Source organism: Geotrypetes seraphini, chromosome 9 (genome assembly GCF_902459505.1).
Source record: "Geotrypetes seraphini chromosome 9, aGeoSer1.1, whole genome shotgun sequence".
NCBI classification, from domain to species: Eukaryota; Metazoa; Chordata; class Amphibia; order Gymnophiona; family Dermophiidae; genus Geotrypetes; species Geotrypetes seraphini.
Window position 1 is genome coordinate 56,589,376 of NC_047092.1, and position 24,996 is coordinate 56,614,371.

Genomic DNA, 24,996 nt, shown 5'->3' on the forward strand with positions numbered 1-24,996 from the left:
CACCTACAATAGGTAAGGCCCAAAACAAATAGACTGTGTGTGTCAAAACAGATGTGGAAAGCAACCAGCGCTGCTATTGTGGAAAAAGGCAAAATCCATAAATAAACAACAGCAAAACATAAACAGCAGTTGATTTACTGGCAGCCACACCCTAGAAATAAAAGAAATTTGTTCACACAAAATTTCATCTGCCACTTGGATGTCCAATCTTCCAATTTCCTAAGGTCTGTCTGCAATTTTCACAATCCGCATGCGTTTAACAACTTTGAACAGTTTAGTGTCATCTGCAAATTTAATCACCTCACTCGTCGTTCCAATTTCCAGATCATTTATAAATAAGTTAAAAAGCTCCGGTCCCAGTACAGACCCCTGTGGTACTCCACTGTTTACTCTCCACCATTGAGAAAAATGACCATTTTACCCTACCCTCTGTTTCTATCCGATAACCAATTCCTAATCCACAACTGAACTTTGCCACCTATCCTATGACTCTTTAATTTTCTCAGTAGCCTCTCATGAGGAACTTTATCAAAAGCTTTCTGAAAATCTAGGTACACTATATCAACCAGCTCACCTTTATCCACATGTTTATTCACACCTTCAAAGAAATCGAGCAAATTGGTGAGGCAAGTTCTCCCTCGGCTGACTTTTTAGACTGCTTCTACTTCCACCACCAACTTCTGCACTTTGTTCACTGACAACCATGATACCATAACTTCCATACCAATCTCAAAATCCAAGAAAGTCAAAACAGTAACCAGATCCTCTGACTTCTCATTGCCAAAGAGATTTTGAAAGATAGAGCCATATTCTCAAAGGCTACCTTCATTTAAGAACAGATATCTGAGGTCGCTGGCCCCACAATTAAAAAATTGTCTAAATAAAGAAATTGCACAACCTTTGGGCATACTCTTGTAAGTAAACCTTATTAACAGAAGGCATCAGTGTGAACTGGTATTAGTTGAAAGGCTGCTTCTATGCTGACTTTTGCAAGTAAGGCGCCTTACTTGCAAAAGTCAGCATAGAAGCAGCCTTTCAACTAATACCAGTTCACACTGATGCCTTCTGTTAATAAGGTTTACTTACAAGAGTATGAGCAAACTTAACTATATTCCCCAAATCAAAGGATGTGTATTATTATGAGAATCTAATCTAATATTTGATTTTTTTATACTGATTCATCTCAATAGGAGTGCTCGACTCGGTTAAAAAAAAAATATTAATAAAACTATACAGGAGATTAGAACAGAAACTATATCCTTCAGTAAACAGTCTTTGACAGAATGGTCCAGAGGGCATGATAAATTGTAAATGAGCCAGTATTTACCTGACTCTTTTGTATGGATCACACTTAAAGGGGATAACATAACTGGGAATGGAAAAGAGCCTGTGACACTTCCTAGTGCCTCTAACTTGGCATCTACAACCTCCTTTCCTTGAACTGGTATCCAGAACTAAGAATCATTGCATCCTTCTGCCTCCCATATGCTGCAAGGCATAGTGTCATCTTGGTTCTCACCAATATAGGAACATAGCCCAAACTCTGTCCTTTATCTGCCAAACCACTCTGCTCCAAGGAGACTCTTTGTAGGAGTCAGGAAATGGACAGGAGACATGGTTAAATTTCCAACAAATGCCTCCATCCACTGATGCAACATTAACGGGCCTCTCTGTCACTCTGAACACCTCAAAGGAACACCAAGTTACTCCCATACCTGACTCCAAAGCCACTTGCTGACATGGATCAACCATGTCCTGCATCCCTCATGTCAATTGACTATTTTCTCTTTTATCCCAAAAGTTTTTATCATAATTAAGCCAAAATCTATTCTCTCTAGGTTTGGATGGCTCCAGAATCACACCCCTATAAGCTATCAACTTTTTCTTCTGACACCATAGCATTTCATCTCATAGAAGGTAATTGCAATGGTCCTTGCAAAAGATTCCACACTAGGTTTGACTGTAATAGTTAAACCAGATTTAGAACATTAATATGAGAAGACTCGGAACTCTTCAACCAAAATCTTCTTTAATGCAGTTATCAAACAAGAAAAAAATAACTTACAGTTCAGATATGCTGGACAAGAGTTAATGCCTTGCAAACTGGGAGTCTGTTCTCTATTCATGCATGAGAGGCTGGGAGCTTTAGAAACATGCTGAGAAATAATACTGTTTATACTTATTCACTGCTAAAATCTTGATGGAATCACAATAGATTTGAAGGCTCATGCAACCCTAATACAACATAGCAGTTTCAGTTGACAAAACAAACATGCTGCAGACTAGCTTTTACAGACCTGGGGGGAGGGGGGTTTGTGAGAGGCAGGCTAGTTGCCCAGCATGCTTAGGGAACAAGTAAATCAATAGAAAGAATTCCATAAGACACAGGAAAATATATATGTGCTCAGAAAGAATATAGGGACTTGTAGTCCTATTACATTAAACTTGCATAAACTTTTGGCTAAAGCACAAGTTAATGTATCCAACTAAATATAGAAGAGAACTATGAACGATCTCAAGCGCTCACAGCTAAAAGCCCGATGTATATTTCAGACTAATAGCCACACGGTGAGCTATCATTGATCTTATGTGTTCTCTTTTTTTCAATTTTTCTCAGTTTTTTGAGCATTTATATATTTTTTTGTAAAAATTTTTTTGAACTTATTTTTTACTGGTCTTCATTAATTTATTAACAGTATTTCTCTTTTGAAAATAAACCCTATGAAGTGCTTAGCTTCATAACTATAGGGTACTTAGCTTCACAACGACGAAAGATCTCCGTTTCGCTCATACATTTAGAGGAGCTTCGTCAGGACACCGCCAGCAATCATACCACATTTTTTCTACACAGCTTCTGAAGTGATATCTGATTTCCTTGTGGAGTTGTGCCTTTCCTCAGCAAACATGCCTTGGCTTTAGATTTTGTGTTTGCCTCACTGCTGCTCCCTGCTCCTCCTCTTTGCTTCCCTTTACTTGGCTTGTGAAGACTAGTGGCAGGTGTAGGCGTTTCCCTGATCAGGTGTCTCCTGGTGGTAAAAATGTGGTATGATTGCTGGCGGTGTCCTGACGAAGCTCCTCTAAATGTATGAGCGAAACGGAGATCTTCCATCGTTGTGAAGCTAAGTACCCTATAGTTATGAAGCTAAGCACTTCATAGGGTTTATTTTCAAAAGAGAAATACTGTTAATAAATTAATGAAGACCAGTAAAAAATAAGATCAAAAAAATTTTTACAAAAAAATATATAAATGCTCAAAAAACTGAGAAAAATTGAAAAAAAGAGAACACATAAGATCAATGATAGCTCACCGTGTGGCTATTAGTCTGAAATATACATCGGGCGTTTAGCTGTGAGCGCTTGAGATCATTCATAGTTCTCTTCTATATTTAGTTGGATACATTAACTTGTGCTTTAGCCAAAAGTTTATGCAAGTTTAGTGTGAGTCACAAAATTTATAGGATTATTAGTCCTATTACATTAACCAATTACCTGCCTCAGTGCAAATGGAGGTAGAATAGTAATATTGAGCAGTAAAAGCCATGATTCCTCCCACTTGTAGGACCCTTTAAAGTCACAATTTGAATGCATTTTTGCTACTATATTGGAGCATCAGTATATCTAGTAAATGGATTTGTCCTCTTGGTAGAGAACAAGGTATTTGACAGTGTAATAAGGACATTTGCTGTGATGCTGTCTTTTATGAGTAGCCACAATGGTATAGTCCAGGATGTTAGTCAGTGTAGCCTGAGAATATTATAATCCAGGGTGTCACCTGCTGGGGTCTCGGTAAGGTTAAGAAGACCCCTGGTAGAGGGTAGCACACTCCCGACGCGGCTCCCAAAGGGGGAGACCTCCCTGGTGTCTCACTATCTTGGGCTTTGCTAAAAATAAAGCACCGTGAGTCAAGTTTGAACCAAAAATAATGTGTAAAGTTTAATTAGTCACTTAACCCACAAAACTATAAATCATATCAGATATTATTATAGTCCAAGTTTCCTTTCTTCTCAAACAAGGGCAAAAAGAAAGAAAAACAGAAAATAAAAAGACTTTTAACTTTCACCCAGTCCAGTGAAAGCACAGCAAGCTTTCTATCAGGTATAATTCCAGTCCAGGTTTTAGGGCTTGCTCTACCTGATCACACAGTCTCTGAAAAAACACAGCACAATTAGTCTCTTAAGAAATTATCCAGCCTTGAGCTGGAGTCCTGGGCTTACCAATCAATACAGTCCAGTTTCTTCACCAGGTATTTACATTCTTGGATATAAAGTAAACTTTAAGCAGGAACAAAAGACAAAGCCTTACTGCAGGCTCCTAAACTTCCAGCCCTGATTAGCTCACAGTCCTTTGGTTCCTCTTGAGCTTCTGCACAGCTGCAGTGTAGCCAGACAATCAAGCTGGTGCAGCACTGCTCTAAGCTTGTTTTACAGCACAAACAATCAAGATTAGTTCTTCCAAAACTCCTCTCCACTATTATTCCTGTACAGCCTCGTACCTGCAGTGTTTAGTGGAAAGTTGCCAAGCCCACATCCATGGCTTCTTCCATAACGGTCTCCGGCATACACCCTTCATCCAGGTCCATGCTTTCTGGTGTATCCAGCTGCTCTGCTGGTTCCTGAGGCATTGAAGCCTCACACTCCATTGGCTCTGGAGTGAGGTCTGGCCTTTTCCTGGCCCGGAGAACTCTCTCTGCCAGACTCTCTTGGGCAGCCTCCCTTAATGCTCTGGAGAGCTGCTTAAAAGGCTTAGGGCCACGCCCTACACTGGGTGATTGTGTGCCTAGCTTGTGTGTTCTTGGGCTCCCCCTCAGGCTACAGGGCAGAATATCACTGGGAGCTTGATTAAACCCCTTAGTGTGACTGGAAGCTTTTCTGGGCCGGGCAGTTAACCTATACTCAGGGTACTGCTCTAGGCTAGAAGACTCAGGATAGGCAGCTAGGCTTTCAGGATCTTCTTCCTGATCCTTCTCAGTGAGAGTCTGGTCTCGAGTAAGAGACTGAGACCAGGGTTTCACTCTGACATGACCGTCTCGGGGAGCGGAAATGTCACAAGGGGTTCTCAACCAAGTTCTTAGAACACACTAAGAAAGTAAAATTTTTTTGATAGCTGCAGTGAATTTTCTTGAAATACATTTCCAAATTTATTGAATGCATATCCATTGTGCTGGGCTTGATGGATCTTTGATCTGTCCCAGTATGACAGTTCTTATGCTCTTATATTCTTATGTAGTTATTTTGAAAACCTGACTGGTTGGATATGTCCTGAGGACTAGGTTGAAAGACACTTATCTTGTCAGAGGGTTGGAGCTGAAGAAAGGGAGATGCAATCTGTCCTGGTTCCATTTTTAGAGTTGAGATAATGCCATTCTTCCAGCACTCTCAAATAGTTTAGGGCAGGGGTGTCAAAGTCCCTCCTCGAGGGCCGTAATCCAGTCGGGTTTTCAGGATTTCCCCAATGAATATGCATTGAAAGCAGTGCATGCACATAGATCTCATGCATATTCATTGGGGAAATCCTGAAAACCCGACTGGATTCCGGCCCTCGAGGACCGACTTTGACACCTGTGGTTTAGGGGAAAGAAAAGCCTACTCTTCATCCCAGAGTTCTACAGTGGTTGTGCTTCTCAATATGGCACTACAAGTAAGTTGACAAACACAAGTGAAAAATCCAACAGAACTGCAGTAATATATTGAATCGAATAACAAAAGAAAGAACTGCAGGTATGGTGTACAAGACGCCAAGTCTTTAATAAATAAACATAAAAATAATCATGAATGTAATCATAAAACAGTTTGTATCCACAAAGGATGATGAACCTGGACCCGACATGGTCCATGTTCTGAAGAAACACTCCTTCCTCAGGGGTCCCTAACATAAACAATTGAATATGTATGATCAAATGTAATAATAATAATAATAACTTTATTTTTCTATACCGCCAAAGTCGTGAGACTTCTAGGTGGTTCACATTGAAGAGAGCTGGACAGTCAGCGAGTTACAATATAAAGATAGTCAGAGAATTACAGTATGCAGAATCTTAAAAGGCAGCGAATTACAATATACAGATTGTTAAAAATTGTTAAACATTTCAGACTTATACGCAGGAGTGGACATATTTGAAATAATAGAATTTGATTTAGTGTTTGGTGTAGATACTTTTTAGGTGATGTTTCTGTCGAATAAGGCAGTTTTATGGCTTTTTTAAAGGCGTCATAGGTCAGTCTAGCTCCTTTAATGTAGTTGTCTAACCAGTTGTTGAGTGAGAATGGTGACAACAAAGAGATGTGAAAACCTCATATGCCATATTGTTGAAGTGTGATAATGAACATGAATGTAAGTATAACGGTGAAATATGAATAAGTGAAATAAAAAGGTGGATTGCACAAAAAGAACCATAAGACCCATGCAATGGGTATGGGCCTTGATTTTCTTGATTTATATGGTACCATGTTCCTACACCAATCCAAAAGGAGCATAAAGTCAGATAAATGAGAGGAGGGCATTCAAGGAAAATGTCCAGCTAAGGATCAGAGGTTGTTCTTTGAAACTATAATCCACTGTTACACTTGCATTCTTTTGCTTTAAAGAAAGTTTATCAATAAAGGCTTTAATTTATAAAATACCAAAATGAGTGTCTCTTTAGATTTATTTACAACTAAGTACCTTGGGCCCTGGAAGTGAATCCTCATCTCCCCTGTTGTAGAATTTAAGTCAGGGTTTCTAAGTGTTCTGTTTAGATGAGAATTAAGAAATCCAGATTGGGATTTGCTCCATTCCCCCTATGTTTTAGAAAAGGCTCTGCTGGATTATAGAGTCTTTTGTAAAATATGTAGAAAGACTTCAACGAATGCACAGACATTTGCTGGCATGTCCAATGGGAACAGAGATTTTATGAATGAAGACATGGGATAAAAGAGCATCTCTCATTGCATATTTGTATAGAAAATTTGCATCTGTTTTGTGCCCACATCTAAACCACATCCTCTTGAAATCTCTGCAGTCCAGGGATATGCAGTACACATCCTAACAGAAACTTTCTAAAATCATTTTTTTTACACATGTAAGGAATTTAGATTTGTAAGTGCTGCTATTTACATGTCTAGATGCTATTAAAATGACCTCCACCTTGTTACATTTGGATATTAAACTTTTAATATCGCTTCAAGATAGTCCCCATTCCTAAAAATAGGGAAGAACAATGTAAGAATGTTGGAAGGAGTTCAGATGCAAGATCCTTTATCCAAAATTCTGAAAACTGAAAAGTTCTGAAAACTGAAATTTGATGCAAACCGGAAGCAGTCAATTTCCTTGATGTAACATATGCTGAAACCAATGCAGGTGCATGTGTTTCTCCTGTTCTCTTTGAAATTCAGGTTGGAGGGCTGAAAAATGGCAAAGAGAGCTGCAGTGAGAAGTAGAAAAGAAAGCATTTATCTGTCAAAAGCACAGAAAGTCGAGGTATTGAAGAATCTTGACCTAAGTGTGTCTGTACAATGGCTTCTTGAAGTGTTTGCCTTATTTTGAAATAAAAAAAAATTGGTGTCAATTTTATGGTCTTTTTTTTTCTAACTTTACTGCGTGTGGCCCTGTAGTGCTTAAGGCACTAAAGGCTGAAGTTGCTATTTCAATGAAGTATATAATAACACAGTCATTGAAGTTAGGTGAAGTTTCGGAAAAGCTTAAACAAGCTGTGATTTCACCGCTATTGAAAAATTCTACTTTTAAATGTTACCATGAAGGAAAATTTTCGACCAATCTCGAATTTGAGATTTATGTCAAAGATGTTAGAAAGAATTGTACTACAACAATTGGAAGATTTTGTAGGAGAGCAAGGATGCCTAGATGATTTTCAATTTGGCTTTTGGAAGCATCATAGTACTGAATTGTTCTTGACATTATATGATGAGATCTGCAAAGGATTCGATAAGGGAAAGCACTACTTGCTGGTATCTCTTGATTCTGCTTCCGCTTTCAATACTATGGATCACCACATACTATTGGATAGATTACGTGTTTTGGGGATTGCAGGTAATGTATTATAATGGTTTCAATCATTTTTGAGTAACATCTTTTGTGTGGCTAATGGAAACAATTGATCCGCATTTCTCCCTTTGAAATGTGGAATGCCACAGGGCTCTTCATTAACTGCAATGTTAGTCAATCTTTTTCTAGCACCAATCAGGAAGTTGTTTTCTGATCTTGGAGTACAATATCGAATTTATGCAGATGATCTGCAGTTCTTTTTTGAATTTCCAGCAGACATGATAGAGTTTCTGAGTACTATCACATTATATTATGGATGACGAATTGTCTTAGTCTAAATGTCTCAAAGACAAAAATTTTGTGGCTTTCTTATACTGGAGCTGAAGAAGCCCTGCCGAATTTTGTGTGCACAGATGTCACAATTCAAATTCAGCAAGAGATCAAAAAGTCTGGGAGTTATTTTACATACATCTTTAAAATTCCGCAGTCATATCTCTTCAGTTGTTAATACTGTATTTTTCAAGCTCAGAATGATCCTAAAATTACGAGACATGTTGTCACCTGTGAATTTTAGACCGGTTATGCAAAGCTATGTTTTGCTGCACTTAGCCTATTGTAATTCACTTTTTATGTGGTCTGCCGAAGGGCTTTACAAGTGGCTCAGAACACAGCTGCTAGGATAATGGCCAGATTACCTCGCTACTCACATGTCATGCCTGTACTGGCTGAACTTCATTGGTTACCATTTGCCATGGCGAATACAATTCAAGATATTGACCTTGGTATTTAAATCTGTTCATAACTTGTTGCCTAAGGTGATTGCCTCTTTATTACAGACATATGTACCTTGTCGCCCTCTGAGATCGCAAGCTAGAGACCTTTTGATTGTCCCTCTGCTTCGTTCGATCACTAAGGTTATAAATAGATCCTGAATGATTCAGGTAGCAGGACCTTAATTGTGGAACTCAATTCTAGACTCTATTCATTTAATTTCTGATTTTTTGGCATTCCAGAAAAGTTTGAAAGCTTTCTTTTTCTCCCCGATTGGCCTTTTCAAACCTAGGCAATGTATAATTTTAGCAGTTATCGGGCCTTATTTGTTTTAAGGAACAGATCTCGGGCTGTAAGTTATATACTGTATTGTATTGTTGTTTGTTGAACTTTGTTTTAATTATATATGTATTGCTGTCACCCGCATAGATGCTGGATATGCTGGCTACAAGTGTTTTAAATAGATAAATAAATACTATTCTGAAAACAAAAAAAATTCCAAAAAACAAAATATGCCTAGTCCCAAGGATTATCCAATTTGCTAACAGTACTTTAATTTTTTAATAATCAATTTATGAGGATCATCATTACCATACTCTGTTAAGAATGCAATACAGTGGTGCCTCACACAACGAACTTAATTGGTTCCAGGAGCAAGTTTGTTATGCGAAAAGTTCGTTATGTGAAACGCGTTTTCCCATAACAATACATGTTAAAAAAAATAATTCGTTCTGTAGCATAAAATATGCTAAGATGACATAAAAAAAGATAAATTTTTTGTTATTTTTATTTAGATACATCTAAAAACATACATCTCCCTGTCCTTTTACTTCCACTATCTTCCTATCCCATCTCTATTCCCTTTTGTCCCTCTCCCCATGATCAATCATCTCACCACCTCTCTCTTCCCTCACCCTCAGGGTTCAAGATTGCTTCCACTCTTTTTCCTGTTGTTCTCTCTGCCTGTCACCCTATGATTTAGCATCCCTTCTGCCCTTGTCCAATATTTCCCCTTCTCTCCCTCCCTCTCATCCCCTGCTTAATTTGTCCCCCTGTCATTCTCTACTCTGCACCTCCCTATGGTTTCAAATAATAAGCTGTATTACAACCATGTGAAGAGTCCACCCCCGCGGTGACTATAGCTCGTTGTGCCGCTTCCGCTTTTTATCTAGAAAAGCAGAAGCAGCAGGTCTTGGCTGGCAGTGGGAGGTGAAGATATGGGAAAGCTTCAAAAATGGTGCGCAGCTCAAAGGAAACGTCGCTAAGAGTTGAGAGATATTTTCCAAGATAAGGTGGGGGGGAGGGTCTTGAGTCATACGTGGTCACGCAGAGTGGGTGGAGTTTCTCCTGACGTTTCTGTTGCTCGGCGCGCAGTTGGTAGTGCGGAGTGTGTTGCTGGCGCGTGCTCTTAGAGTCGATTTTTCTGCCGGCTGTAAAGCAACCATGCTCGTTCTATTTTCTAAAGCGCTCGGGTTCCTCTGGCGGCGGCAAGAGAATGACGAGGCAGAGGCAAGACCTATGCAAGGTACTTCTGGGTAGATTGTTATTTCTGGGCAGAGTCTGAGAAGTAGACGGATGGATATATCAATGTTCTATCAAAAACTTATTGTACAAATAGGTACGCCAATTTCTGTTCATGTAGCAAATGTGCGTTGTCTTTGGGCCTTGATTAGTCGAAGCAACGGCCCGCTGACTTTAGTCCATGGATGCAGCTCGGGCGACTTCGTTGTGTGAAACGAAGTCCGTTGTACGAATCAAGACAAGAAGTTCGTTGTGCGCAGCGTTCGCTGTGCGAGGCGTTCGTTATGCGAGGCACCACTGTACTTCATTTAGGGATGATTAGCCTTGAGAAAACCAACGGGTGAAACATGTTGGCTTTACTATCCCTGAAAGAAAGACCACACAGCTAAGTACTTTTAATATATAGTACGCTAAGTTATGCTTAAATATTTATAAAAATGTATTAAAATTAAAAAATCAAGATCCAGAGAGAAGGTGGCACTTAAATCCTTGGACAGTGAAAGTATTTGAATCCTAGGTGGTACCTCTGAGGATCGGGGAGTTACACATTTGGTGTGAGGACTATAAGGAATGTATATGAAGTATTATAGTCCCAAGGATTATGCATAAAGGATTTTGTACCTGTATTTGTGCATATCCTCGACACTGCCTGCTGGTCAGACAAAGAAGCAAGGGGGGCAATTTTGACAGGACGTCTAAGTCTGAATTCAGATGTCTTGGGAAAGACATCCAGAAATTTAGTAGAGAAAACGTCCATTCTCAAAACAGCAAGATGTCTTTTTGGCCCTTAGTGTGTCTATCATTTATGCCATTTTTGAAAATAAACATATCCACATGAAAAATGCACAAAAACCAGCTTTTTGGATGTGCTAGTGGCTAGCATTCTTAGCAAGCTGTTCACAGAGAGCTGAGCACAGCAGTGGGGCGCAATCTAGGGTGTACTACAGAAAATGTCACATTTCAAAGTCCCAAGTACACATCACTATAACTTACTTATATTACATGGTGAGCCCTCCAAAACCCACCCAAAACTTACAGTGCCCACCTGTACACCACAACAATAGTCCTTACGCCTGCAGGTATCATCTTTATGTAGGTACAGTAGGTTATGGGTGGGTTATAGTGACATGTGTACTTGACACTTTTAAATGTGATATTGACTGCAATACCCCTGTGACAGAGTGCTTGAAACCCTGCCACTTCCCCTGCGTGACACTGGGCCTCTCCTCCCTCGAACAGAGGAGATTGAGAGAGCACATGATCAAAACATTCAAGGTACTGAAGGGAATAAACTTGATAGATAAGGACAGTTTGTTCACCCTCTCCAAGGTAGGGAGAACGAGAGGATACTCTCTAAAGTTGAAAGGGGATAGATTCCGTTCAAACGTAAGGAAGTTCTTCTTTACCCAGAGAGTTGTAGAAAACTGGAACAATCTTTCAGAGTCTGTCATAGGGGAAAACACCCTCCAGGGATTCAAGGCAAAGTTAGACAAGTTCCTGCTGAACAAGGACATATGCTGATAGGGGACTGGTCTTAGACTAGAGGGCCACCGCGTGAGTGGACTGCTGGGTATGATGGACCACTGGTCTGACTCAGCAGTGGCAAGTTTTATGTTCTTATGCTCAGACTCAGAATAAACCTCAGGAAAACCCGGCAAGCCCCCTCCTGGCTAATTTGTCTCATAACCACAGCAGCACTGAGAAAGAGTTTCTCCCAGGGAGGGGGGAGGAGAGAAAAGTAGGAAACCAGGAAGTGACTAAGGGGAACTTAAAAGGCCAAGCCAGGCCCAGGAGGAGAGGGTGTGTATTAGAGGGAACCTAGGAGCTGGAGAAGCTGGTTAAAGGGCCTGTAGGAGTTTGTATGAGGTAAGACTCTACTGCATTTAACAACCCTGCCTTTGTTCTAGTGCCTGCTAAGACCTAGGACCTAATGTTGCCTAACTGTTCCCTGCACATAGAATAAAGACTGTTTGGGGCGTGGCACACCTAGGACTTGTGTTTGAGAAAGATGGTGAAAAAGCCTAACTGTTTTATTTGAAGAACACAGACTTAAGGAGTCTGTGAAGAAACAGGTTCTGCACTACTGTTGAATAAAATAGGTTTTTTTTTTCTTGAATGTCTGTCCAGCTATGCAACCCTTCTCCTGAGCAAGCTGCCCCATTCTATCACAACCCCCTAAGAGTGTCTCTCTGCTCTTGTCTGCTGGACTCAGTTGTCTGTGTCTGAAGTTGTAAGAGGGGGTGCTGAAAAGTTCTCAGCCCAACCCAGAAGAGAATGACCTAGATATGGTTCAATCAATGATCTGAAACAATATCAAAACATAGAATTTTGTTTATGCAAATTGGCACTTAACAAAATAAGATAACACTCTTTTCAGCTACAGTGGCAAAATAACGCTCAGAATTTAGGAAGTTGGTTGCTTGTCCTTAGAACTTTTCAGCACCCCCTCATAATACAGGCTAAAATGTACTGGGGGGTTTTCACATCTTTGGGTGGTGGGAAGTGGTTGGTGACCCCTGGGGAAGTAAGGGGGGTCATGCCTTAATCCTTCCAGTATTCATCTGGTGTGTTTGGGCACCTTTTTAGCATTTAGTTGCTTTTAAAACAGGTTTCGCTCCTAACATCTAAAAAATAGTCCTGGATATTTTGTTAAAGGTTTGATCATGCCTGCAGAATGTCCAAGTCCTAAGCCCACCCAAAACCCACCTCTAACATGCCCTCTTAAGATTTAGATGTACTGGAGACAAAACGACCAGAAAAACATCTAGAAAGTCTGTTTTGAAAATGCCTACGTGGATGTTTTGACTAGTGTCCAAGTGCTGTCTTTTGGATGTCTATCTTTTTTGAAAATGAGCCCCATATTGTATTCCAGAGCAGCATCTAATGTTCTGCCCTATGTTATGTGTGCATTTTTGCAGCTCTTTTATAAACACATATATGAGTGTTTATGCTAAGATGTGTAAGCAAAGTGTACTCTGTGGACTTAAATCCCCAGAAAGCTTTGCTTCTCCTAGAGCTGAGACCTAGAGAGCATAAGCCCTCCTTTCTTTAGCTTCTGGTATCCATTTTGTGAGATCACATGGCTGCATGAAAACTTGGGTCTAGCTTTGTCCTTTTATCAGGTTTTAACCCTTTATTTCTGCTAGCCTAATACAGTTTAGATTCAATATCTAAGTTTGGAGCAAAGTGTTATTCTCCACAAGTTGTGTGGACAAGCTCCCAGCTTGCCTTTGGACAAGGTTGTTCTGGTAGAGTAAGAAGATTCTGTACATAAAGTTGGACTGCCTTGAAATCTTCAATTTGCAAGTGTTTATTCTTTACTTCAAGTTATTAAAGAAAGTTGTTCAAAGAACTACAGTCTGGCTGATAACAATAAGGTTACAGAAGTAAGGGTTAACTGAGAGGGGTTCTCAGAGAAGTGCAAATCTAATGCAATGAGTTCTGCAGTGCATGTCCATGAGGAGTCTCTGTTTTTCAGTATAAAACCTGAGGAAATTCCAGTAAAAATCTATGGTAAAACTGTTCAGTAAAGCTGTAATCCGCACAGTGAAACTTGGAACCAGCATAACTAAGGACTACAATGTTTTCTGAAAAAAAAAAAAAAAAAAAAAAAAGATTTAAAGTTGAATACAGGGAAATGAATACACTTGCCAACAATCATGCATTGAGAATTAGAGAAATTATCTAGAATTCACAGTTTTATTTTAACAATGTACAGTGGATTGCCAGTGCAATTATTCAAGTGAACATCATTCCTAATTCTTTTTCCCTTGGGTTAACTGTTCCAATTCATTCAGCTGTACAGTAGACTAACCCAGTGGTCCCCCAACCCTGTCCTGGAGGACCACTAGGCCAGTCGGGTTTTTGGGATAGCCCTAATGAATATGCATAGGGCAGATTTGCATGCCAGTCACCTCCATTATATGCAAATCTCTCTCATGCATATTCATTAGGGCTATCCCAAAAACCCAACTGTACTGATGGTCCTCCAGGACAGGGTTGGGGATCATTGGACTAACCTAAACTGAGTGCTTTCTTGCACTCCTTGTTTATTATTGTGTCATTTGAAGAAAACATGTTTTCTTTGTTGTAATTATCTCTGCTTTTTTACTAAAATTTAAATTGAATGTCATTAAGTTAGATCTGCATCATTAATTTGTGTCTGTCATATATATCTCCTATATTTTGTTACTGTGTTCATCATTAGGAATTTATACATAGTTTTCTTTATACTTCTGTACTAAAGATACTTCTTTATACTTTTGTACTAAAGATGAATCATTTGGTGCTAAAAGTTCACATAATTTACATCACATACTTTTAAATTTATTTTTCTTTACTAACATTTTATAAAGAGAGATTATTTTGTCTTTAAATATATTAAACTCTCATAATGCCAGTCAAGTGCTTGTATGGAGAGGGCTAGCACCACTCCCCTTTGCTCCATCACTCATAGTTCCTCACAATCTTTAGTATCATTTATGAAGGCCAACTCATATTTTGCTAATTCACAAATGTGGCTCTTACAACCAACCAAAGCCAGCCAGCAAGTCAATCTCACTCAAAACAGCAATAATGTTAGATGGAAGGAAGGATTAGTTTACAAGATGGCAGCCATGTTTCCTACCACGAGCACCACAATGCTACTTCTTGTGCCAGCCCTGTCTACACACTTATCTCAGCTCTTTAACTTTAAGTCATACAGTGAAGGAGGGACCTGCAGTGCAAGTCTCGCAAGATTTTAAAATGTCAGACTTGCACTGGAGTTTTTTCCTGTACTGCATGGCAGTTGAGATAATTTGCCAGCATCCCCAAAGGGCAACAGTTTTTAGTTTGCATGGGAGTTCCAGAAACCCAACCTTGGCATTCTATCCTTCATTGCATTTATTTCTTTCCTCCTTCTAGATGCCATTCTCCCTTCAATCTCTCCCTCTGGATAGTCTCCTCCTTCCTCATCTTCCTCATTCAGATACACTTTACCATTTTTAACCTCTTCCCTTCTGAAGATATTACGCCCTTCTCACCTATTCCCTCTGTACCTTCTACAGAAACCCTTCCTAATGCTCTTCCCTCCTCACTCCCTTCTTCCCTCTAAATGCTCTTTTTACCTTGGTTTGAGCTTCTCAAACTCTTTCCTCTAACACCCTTCTTCTCTCAATTCTGCAACTTCAGAGGATAAAGGAATTGAGGGGTACAGATAGGAGTAGAGGTAGGTCATAGGGATAGTCAGGGACCACTGCTCAAGCAATAGGCCTGATGGGCCGCCGCGGGAGCGGACCGCTGGGCGAGATGGACCTCTGGTCTGCTTCAGCGGAGGCAACTTCTTATGTTCTTATGTTCATCATCTTCCCAGGCAAACAGGCCATCTTGAATCCCCACTGGCTGGCGGCAGTGTCCCCCTGCTGCCTACATTAGAGAAACAGGACAATCCCTAAGAAAAGGAATAAATGGACACACATATGACATTAAAAATTTGTACATAGATACAGAAATTAGAACCAAGATGTTATGTCAGGAAGTGCTAAATTCTGGTGGTTATTTTAGAAAACAATCTGCTGCTGCAGAGCCTTTTCTAAAATACCTACAGGAATGCACATGTAGATAGATAATAAAATTTGACACGACAGATCTAATTACCTCTGAAGAAAAGCTTTTCAAAAATTATTATTATTATTTTTTTTTTACATAACACCCCCCTCCTCCTCTTTTACTAAACATCGGTAGAGGTTTCTACCATGGCCCAGAGCAGTAAATGCTCCGATGCTCATAGAATTCCTATGAGCATCAGATCATTTAGCGCCCTGGGCTATGGTAGAAATTTCTACCATGGCTTAGTAAAAGAGGGCCAAAGTTTATTATTGAAGTCATCATTTATAAAGGAAGCAACTATAATTTAATATATAAATACCTCAAAAAGTTAAGAAATGTCTCATAGTTTAAAGTAATATGTCAGCATTCCATGGTTTTACAAAACTGCAATATGTTTTATCCATATTAATGATTTAAGTTATGCTGAATCACTGAGTTTTTTTTAATGGCATTTGTAAAGTTAATGAAATCAGCAATTCCCATGTATGATTCTTAAGACATTTTTTAGACAAACATAATCCTAGCCTGTGCTGAAAAGGATTAGAAACTAGTGTTATCCTCCAAGTTTATTATTTCCTTGACTCTACCACCACAAGTATCTGGTTTTTGATTCTTGCTGGCAAGAACAAAATGTTTTAAAAGAAAATGACAAAATATTGACAAGATATGTGAGTTATAAAATCAATGCCAAGAATTCACTGGTGACTATTGTTTTTTTTCCTTAAACATTATCTTTTACCTTGAAGATTGTAGTCCCCGTTCGTCATGGTTTTAAATGTCTTTGAATGTTATTGTCATTCCTGGAGATGCTCTGTCATCTTAAATCTGTATTTTAGCTAATGTATGTTTTTATGAATTTGTACACCGCCTAGAAGGCTGATTGGACGGAATAAGAAATTTTAAATAAACTTGAAACTTGACCGAAAACTGATAAGTGGATCACATTTCGTGAGGTCTGATTTTAAATTGCAGGTGAACTACGAGTACCGTATATACTTGAATACAAACTGACCCAAATATAAACTGAGGTAACCTTTTTCCCCCAAAAAAGTAGGAAAAGAAATTAACTTGAATATAAACCGAGGTTAGAAATTTGGGTCATCATATTAAACTTTCTATCGGTGTTCTTAGCTAAATTAAAGTTTAATGGAGTGCTTTTCAGATTATTTCACAATGTACCTCAAATTTTTGTTTTCTAGGCAGGTTTGTTTTATGATTTGGCATTTTCCTCTTGCTTCTTTGTACTTCAAGCTTGATTGGATTCATGAGACCTCATTTCTAGTTGCCTGAGGATTTTTTCCCTATTTGATATTTTTCCACTCTCACCTCCTCCCAGTGCAACTAGTCCAGTCATTGCAATGATAGACATCAGTCAGAGACTACACCAAGCTGTTCCCAGAACCCTGTAATCATAGATCCTAAATACCAATGACCACTTCTGGTGTCATCCCTCTCTCTCCTCCGATGCCCATGGTGCTAGTGCCCTACTCGTGTAAAAGAGAATCTCAGCTGAATTACTTATTCCAACAAACAAAATCTAAACACATCTTTAAGAAATATCACTAATTCTACCTCGCCTTAAAAATTTACAAGTCCAAATTCATTATATCTTCATCCCAACCAGCATGAATACCTCATTAGGGAGAAACGTGTTGGTCCCGGTGTATGAGAGCAGTGTTGGTCATCCTGGGATAAGAGGAGTGGATGTAGAAGGGGGGAAGCAATGCACCAATGGTCAGAGGGAGGAGGTGAGGGTGGACAGTAGTGTACCAATTGTCATTGGAGGAGAGGGGGGACAGCAGTGTACCGGTCAATGGGGAGGGGGGGGGTCTTTAATATAAACTGAGTCTCCCATTTTTTGCCCTCAGTTTATAGAGTATTGTATATATGGTAATAGCTGAAGTTCAAAGGGTGGATTGTCTAAGTGAAGATCTTTCCTTGTTATCTCACAGTGAAAGGTTTTTTGTCAGACTGAACAAGAATGGTTTGCCAAAGTCTCCAGAGAAGCCTGAAAGACATTGTTCTCTCTTTGTTGTAAGTACACCACTAGATTGTGTGTGGTCAATTCATTGACCTGTATTCAATCTGATTTGCTAAGCATAACATGCAATATGATGTTATCAGAAAAACAAAAGTATGAGCTTTGAATTTTAAAGGCTATTTTAATTTTCTAATTAAAACTAAAATCTGGACAATCGCACAAACTTTTGAATAGTATACCTTTCCTTTATTATGTAATATGTAAAAAAAACCTTCTGCACACAAGAGTGAAATATAACAATTTTATTAGCAAAGCACTGACAAATAAAAAGACCTGACCCAGGACCATTTATCAGTGGATAACTGCCTGCTTCAGGAGTCACAAATACTCTAAAAATCAAAACCAAAGTGCACATAATCAACAGTATGTAACAAAATTATAAGTATAAGTCAAATATAAACAGAAATTATTTGTGAAGGCCAAAGAAAAAGTGTGATAAAGTTAACATGCATGCATAGACACATGAATGTAGACATATATGAATCCAAAACACTTCTATTCAGCAAAAAAAACTGCTAAACATATATGTAAACAAAGTTACATCTGTATAATGTGATAAAAGGTGTGCACAAAAACAATATTCAGAGGAATCTAATGAATCTGACACATTGAATCAAGCCAATATGGTCTCCAAACATGGGAAGGAAAAAGCCTCAGAACCCCACCACCACCCTATAGAGATTGAGTGCTGGATAACAGACCTCATAGGCATAAAAAAAATCCTCCTCCAGTGGAGCCTATCTTCCAGTCTTGTGCAATGTAAATATTAAAAAATATTCAAATCAAGAAATCATATGTGTAAGAGCAGAAAATTTACTTATCTTAACACAGAAAATCAATAAATACCAACGGTGGCCAGTATTTCACTATCCAAGCTGCCTCAGGGTGTAAGTATGTCAATCGGTTCCTTTAAATCAGCTTATCTTAACCAAACTGATTTAAAGGAAACGATTGAAGTACAGGGTTTTCAAGGCCTATATTTCTGGTGTCTACCTACTTTAGCACTTTACAGCTCCTAATGCCTCTTTTGGCATTAGCCAAGCCTACAGTAGCATTAGGTACCTAAAGCACCTATATAGGCGCAATTACGGCACTTTTTTCTTTTAGGTACCGGTAGGTGCCTTGAAACTTAGTGTTTTGCACTTAGGCTCTGGTAGGGTGCCTACCAGCGCCTAAGTTAAGACGCTGTTTATAGAATATGGGCCTTAGTCCTTTTCTGAAATGGGGAATAAATATGTATTAACTGTCATACCCTTGTCCCACCCAAACATGCCCTGACCATGCCCCCTTGTCATTTACATGCACTTTGGTTTGAGATGTGATTATCCCAGCTTTGTAAAATGGGGACATAGATGTTTATGAAAGATAAACATTTAAGTGCCTATTTATCCATCCATCCATTCATTCATCCATCCATCCAAATATTTCAAATGCAAATAGGGCTTGAATGATGAGTGCAAAATATTATAAATGCATTGTTTTACAATTTTGACCTGAAATGAAAAGACCAGAGTGGAGATTTCAAGAAATGTTGGTGTGCAGTTTATTCAATATTAATAATAATAAAAGTCTGTGGCTTTTTCATTTCTGTTTGGACTATGGAGTTTTTTCTTTCCTCCTGGTTTGTTTTTCTGTACAATATTGACCTACAGTATATGGTATTGCATAATTACATAGGTATTAGGCTAATTATTGCATACTGTTCTTAAAATGCTTGTTTTGAAGGGAATGTATAACCACCACATCTATCTTCTTCTAGGACTTGGGTAGCGGCGACCTCAGAAAAGACATGTTCATCACTGTACATATTATCCGAATAGGTAAGTCCTTTCATAGTCTGCAGTTCTAGTAATAGGAAAAAAAAATCTGTAGACATAAAAAAAATCAGCTTCTTCTGCACAAATATGTGTTTAACTGATTATCTGCAATAATATGAAATCATACAACAGTTTGGGGAATAGAGATCCCAGTAAAACAGACAAGACAATGGCATAGCCTAGGTTGGGATTATGTGCAGCTAGAGTTATTTACATAGTGCAGGATTACAGCAGTGCTAAGAACTAAGAGTACTATATGTTCTATACAGAAAAGGGGGAAGGAAGACACTTTCTTGGGCAGTGTTTTGCACAGGACTGGCTCAAGAGACTGGTGGCCTGAGCCAACATTTGCATTAGCACCTCATCCCCATGATCTAGTAGTTCCCCCTTCACCTCAAGTCTCCTCCCCCTAATGCTGGTGATAAAGGACATCAAAATCCTGAATCTCAGTTCGACATCTACCCCTCCCCACCTGCAGAGGGGAGAGGAGAGAGAGAAATGCTGGACTGGGAATTTAGCACCCTTTATCATCAGCACCCTGGCTTTGTAACCTAAGGGAAGCAACTGGTAGGCTGAACCAGGAAGAGGGTTTAAGAGTCCAGGAGTGGCACATGTATGCAGAGAAAGGAAGAAGATGATACCTCTTTATGCAGTGATGTGTAAACAGACAGCATGGGCAAGTTGAGCCTACAAGAGTAATGGAGTGCCTAAGAGTATCTAGTGCTGTGGAACCAGAGAAGGGCATTGAGAGGTAAGACATGGGGGAAGCCACTGTTTGCCCTGTATTGGTAGCATGGAATATTGCTACACCTTGGGTTTTGGCCAGGCACTAGTGATCTGGCTTGGCCCCCGTGAGAACGGGCTACTGGGCTTGATGGGACCATTGGTCTAAGGCTATTCTTATGTTCTTACATGTTTGATGTTCTATTAAAAAAAAGGGGCTGACCAAGTCACTTAACAAGGGAGTAATAGCTATGTATATCAGAAGGGTACTTGTGATGAACAATACATATAATTCACCCCTTCTCCCAAAGAGTTCTAACATGCAAAATCACTGGATTTTAAAGTATTATAAAAAATAAATATGTTATTTCAATATATGTTCAGAGACCCGGGGACTGTGTGAATTTTTTTTTTTTTTTTAATATTTACATTTTTATTGAAAATTTTGTAACAAGCCAAAAATTAGATAAGCTCAGTACTAATACAAAATACAATCAATAGATATCAACCAACTAGCACAAGACTAGAATAAACATACTATTAGTGCAATTTTCACCCTCATGTCCCCCTTCCAAGCCCCCCAACCCCACAGAAGTAATGATCAAAAATATAAAACAACAAAATCCCACCCATCCCACCTTCCACCCTCCCACCCAAGAGTAGACTTGCCAAGGACCAAGCCCACCTGGACCCTTTAAAGAGAATCCAAAATAGCTCCTAATTTGAGCCAAATATAAGTAAGGGAGATATACATAAGGCGTCGTTTAGCCACCGCCATCTCCATCCGTCCCATAGACAATAGACGGGTAAGCCAATCTGCATGAGAAGGGGCCAGCACATTTTTCCAATGGTTAGCTATTAAACATTTTGCTGCCGCCGCCAATCCCAAACAACTGTGTGATTTATTTATCTTAAATTGAAGTCCCATTGACCAATCATTACATGTATATTGACAAATGTTTGATAAACTGGTGCAGTCTCAAAATTCAAAAATTTATCTTCAGTGTCAAGACTCGTAGGGTCCCAACATAGACTATGTTTTGTTTTCTTCCTCAGGGAACCCAATCCAAAATGTATATGCGTTAAAAAACAGGGGCATATTATTTTCTTATTTGTGTCTGTTGTTTATTATGGAAATCCTATGAGGAGATCGCAAGAATAGAGGCTTGTATTTTATTTGTTGTAATCACAATAAAAGATTGGCTTTTGGGAAAATGCTGAGGATTATAATTACTATAGTATGTTCAGGGTTGTTAAGTATAAGTTCAAGGTCAGAAAAAGATTGACAATATCTAGTAGTACAACTGACCTAGATTAGTTACAAAACCTATGGAGAGTGATCAAACTTGGGTTTATAAAAACACTCAGAGATATGAAACTCTATAAGGAAGGCTGAAAAACCTCTCTTGGGTGAAGAGTTCACCTTCCAGTCATTGTTGTTTTATAAAAATTTTGATCACTGACTCCAAAGATAGTGTATTTGCTCAATTTCAAAAAAGTTCACATAGTTGTTTGCTGGTGTACTTAAAAGTCACTGTATGGTATATGTAATGCAATTTGCACTTAGCTTCAGCAGAATTTGAGGGGTCCTTCTGCTGAAGCTAAGTGCAAATTGCATTACATATACCATACAGTGACTTTTAAGTACACCAGCAAACAACTATGTGAACTTTTTTGAAATTGAGCAAATACACTATCTTTGGAGTCAGTGATCAAAATTTTTATAAAATTATCTCCTTTTACAAAGGTGCGCTAGCGGTTTTAGCGTGCGCGCTACACGCTAACACTTCCATGGAGCTTGCGTTAGCATATAGTATTTTTTTGTGTAGCGCGGGAGTTAGTGGGTGCTAATCTTCAGCACACACTAAAAACGCTAGCGCACCTTAGTAAAAGGAGCCCATAGTCTGTGATGTCAAATCTATATTTTTTGTTTATTTAAAACACTGATGTCTCATATAGCATTTATTATTACCGAACCGTAATTTTTCTTAGATGTCACTATAACAATAGTAAGGAAGGCAACACTTATCTTATGGCGGAACTAGCCACAATCAGGATTATAATTATTGCAGGAAAAGGCTTCCATGAGATTGTTGGACTAGTTTTGGAGGGAAATGGAAATAGCAGATAGGCTGCAGCTCCCTCTCAATACCAATATATTTGTGTAAGACTCCTTCATGATCCACGCACTTATCAGCTCCAGCCCTCAAGACCAGACCTCATATCTTAGGGTACCCTTAGTGGGGGCCACCAAAGAGATCTAAAAGGGCTGCCATTGGCCCCCAGGCCTTGCATTGAAGAACATTGCTGTAGATGTATCAGCACGCATGTGACTGGAAAAGTCTTTCACTGCCTTCTGAGGATGTCTGGCCACTGCCTGCACATCTTCAATTGATTTGGTACAAACATCAGTGGCAGTAGAGGAGGGAGTGATACTGCTGGTCTGCCAACTTCCCATGTGAAAATCAGCAAAGCCAGCCTCTGCTGGTCTTGGGGAGCTGCTACATGGTCAGAAAGATCTGGAGAAAACCTAAAGGAGGGAAAGAGAGAGGGGTGGGTGACTGACAGGGAAATGTTACTTAGAGGAAAGATGGAAGGGCTCCATGGTAAGGGGGAATAAGGACATAAAAGAAAGAGTAGGGAAATAGAGGAGATGTTAGATTTGAGAGTGGGATGGGGAGAAAAAGGATATAGAGAAGGAATGAAACATGAGGGAAGGAATGGAGGAAGATTCTGGACATAGGAGGGACAAGGCAGAGAAAGAATATGTTTGGAATGGGATGTGGTTGTGGGGTTGGTGGACATAAGGAAAGGAATATGTGGCATAAAGGGCATGAGTCGAGTCTCTTTTGAAAGGAAGCTCTGAAATGAGAGGGCATTGGAGAGGTGATAGGCTCAAGAAATACTTTTTTACAGAAAGGGTGGTAGATGCATGGAAGAGGTGGTGGAGAATTCAAGAAAGCATGGGATAGGCATCTGGGATCTCTTAGAGGAAGAGATAATGGTTACTGCGGATGGGCAAACTATATAGGCCATTTGGCCTTTATCTGCCATCATGTTTCTATGAATGGTGAAATATTCTGGATACAAGGAATTATCCCAGGACAAACAGGCAGCATATTCTCACACATGGGTGACGTCACCGATGGAGCCCGGGTACAGACACTTGAAAAATGAATTGCAACTTTAAGTTTTTGAAAGTTCACAATCAGCCCGCACCGCACATGCGCGAGTGCCTTCCCACCCGACGTAGGCGCGTGGTCCCTCAGTTTCTTTGTTTCCGCGGAGCTAAGAAGATGCATTTCAACGTCTGTTGAAAACTTTTTTGCCTTCCCGCTCTCACGTCAATGACTTTTTAGTCATTTTCGTGTTCTTTTCTTTTTGTTATAGTTACTTCGGTTAAAAAAAAAAAAAAAATCTCTTTTTTTAATCCCTCGCGGGTTTTTGGCCCAGTGGGACCTGTTGTACCACTTTGGTCTCCGATTTTGATTTTGCCGAGGCAGTCTTCCCGTCGATGTCACACCTGAAGACGGGATTCAAGAAGTTTGGTCGCTGTGCTCAGCCCATCTCTATGACTGACTCACTTCGCTGGTGTCTTCAGTGTCTAGGGCCTGAGTACCTTCCAGAATCCTGTACTTGTTCATTACTTCAAAAAAGGACTTTGAAAATCTGCATTCTTCAACAACAAAGTTTGTTCGGTGTCACTATGGAGAGGGAGCTGACATTACTGCCGACACCGGCACTGACCAAGGAGACGCTGCACTCATCGACACTGGCAAAAACATTTCCAGTGTCGCAACATCCAGTGGGTAAGCCGGCGTCCCTTAACCCATCTGGGACTCAGATCAAAGTGGCATTGAGTTGAGTCATGCCAACCTCGAAAAAGTCCCATAAGCGCCCGGTCCCGATTTCAGTGATTGCCTCGACATCGGCCTCCTTATCACAGGACCAGCGTGCAGCATCAGTGGTACCGGCAAAAAATCCAGTGGCACTGGTGCTCTCCCTCAAGCAAAAGATTGATAATTTGCTTCGGGAGGAATTGGGTGAGCATTTTCAAATGTTGGTGCTGACTCAAATTGTGGCCATGTTGACACCGGCTATCCAGGCCATGTTGACACTGACTTTTCAGGCGATTCAGTCTGAGCAAGGGACAACACAGACCGCACCTTAATCTAATGCTCCACCAGTGCAGAGCTCATCACATAGGAATCAATTGATCCATCTACATGGCACCAGTCATCCTCGACTCAAACATCGAGAGAGGTTACTTCGGTGCAGTACCAGAAGCACTCTCATAAGACCAAGCATCTCAAGGCTTCAACATCGAGTCTTCGACACCATCCTCATTCCATACAGGATTCAGATTTATTTGGAGACTCAGAACAGGAACCACTCTCTACTGCAGATGAGGACTCTTCTGGTTCAGATTCACCTCAACAATCACCTCAAAGACCTTCTGCTTTTTCTGAGTGGTCTTATTTTTCTAAATTTCTCCGTCAGATGTCTGAAGAGCTTTCCATCCCGCTAGAAGCAGATTCCAAGCATAGCAAGTAG

The 24,996-nt window shown here is 39.7% G+C and overlaps 1 protein-coding gene across 5 annotated transcripts in view; it reads left to right on the forward strand.

Moving 5' to 3' along the window:
- The window catches only part of DOCK4 (dedicator of cytokinesis 4), a 650,492-nt gene that overhangs the window by 170,712 nt on the left and 454,784 nt on the right, over positions 1 to 24,996 (forward strand). For all 5 annotated transcript variants that reach the window (XM_033958349.1, XM_033958350.1, XM_033958353.1 and 2 more), the window contains 2 exons: positions 17,814 to 17,895; positions 19,662 to 19,722. In XM_033958349.1, the coding sequence (XP_033814240.1) occupies positions 17,814 to 17,895; positions 19,662 to 19,722 (143 nt within the window). The remainder of the gene's footprint in view (positions 1 to 17,813; positions 17,896 to 19,661; positions 19,723 to 24,996) is intronic.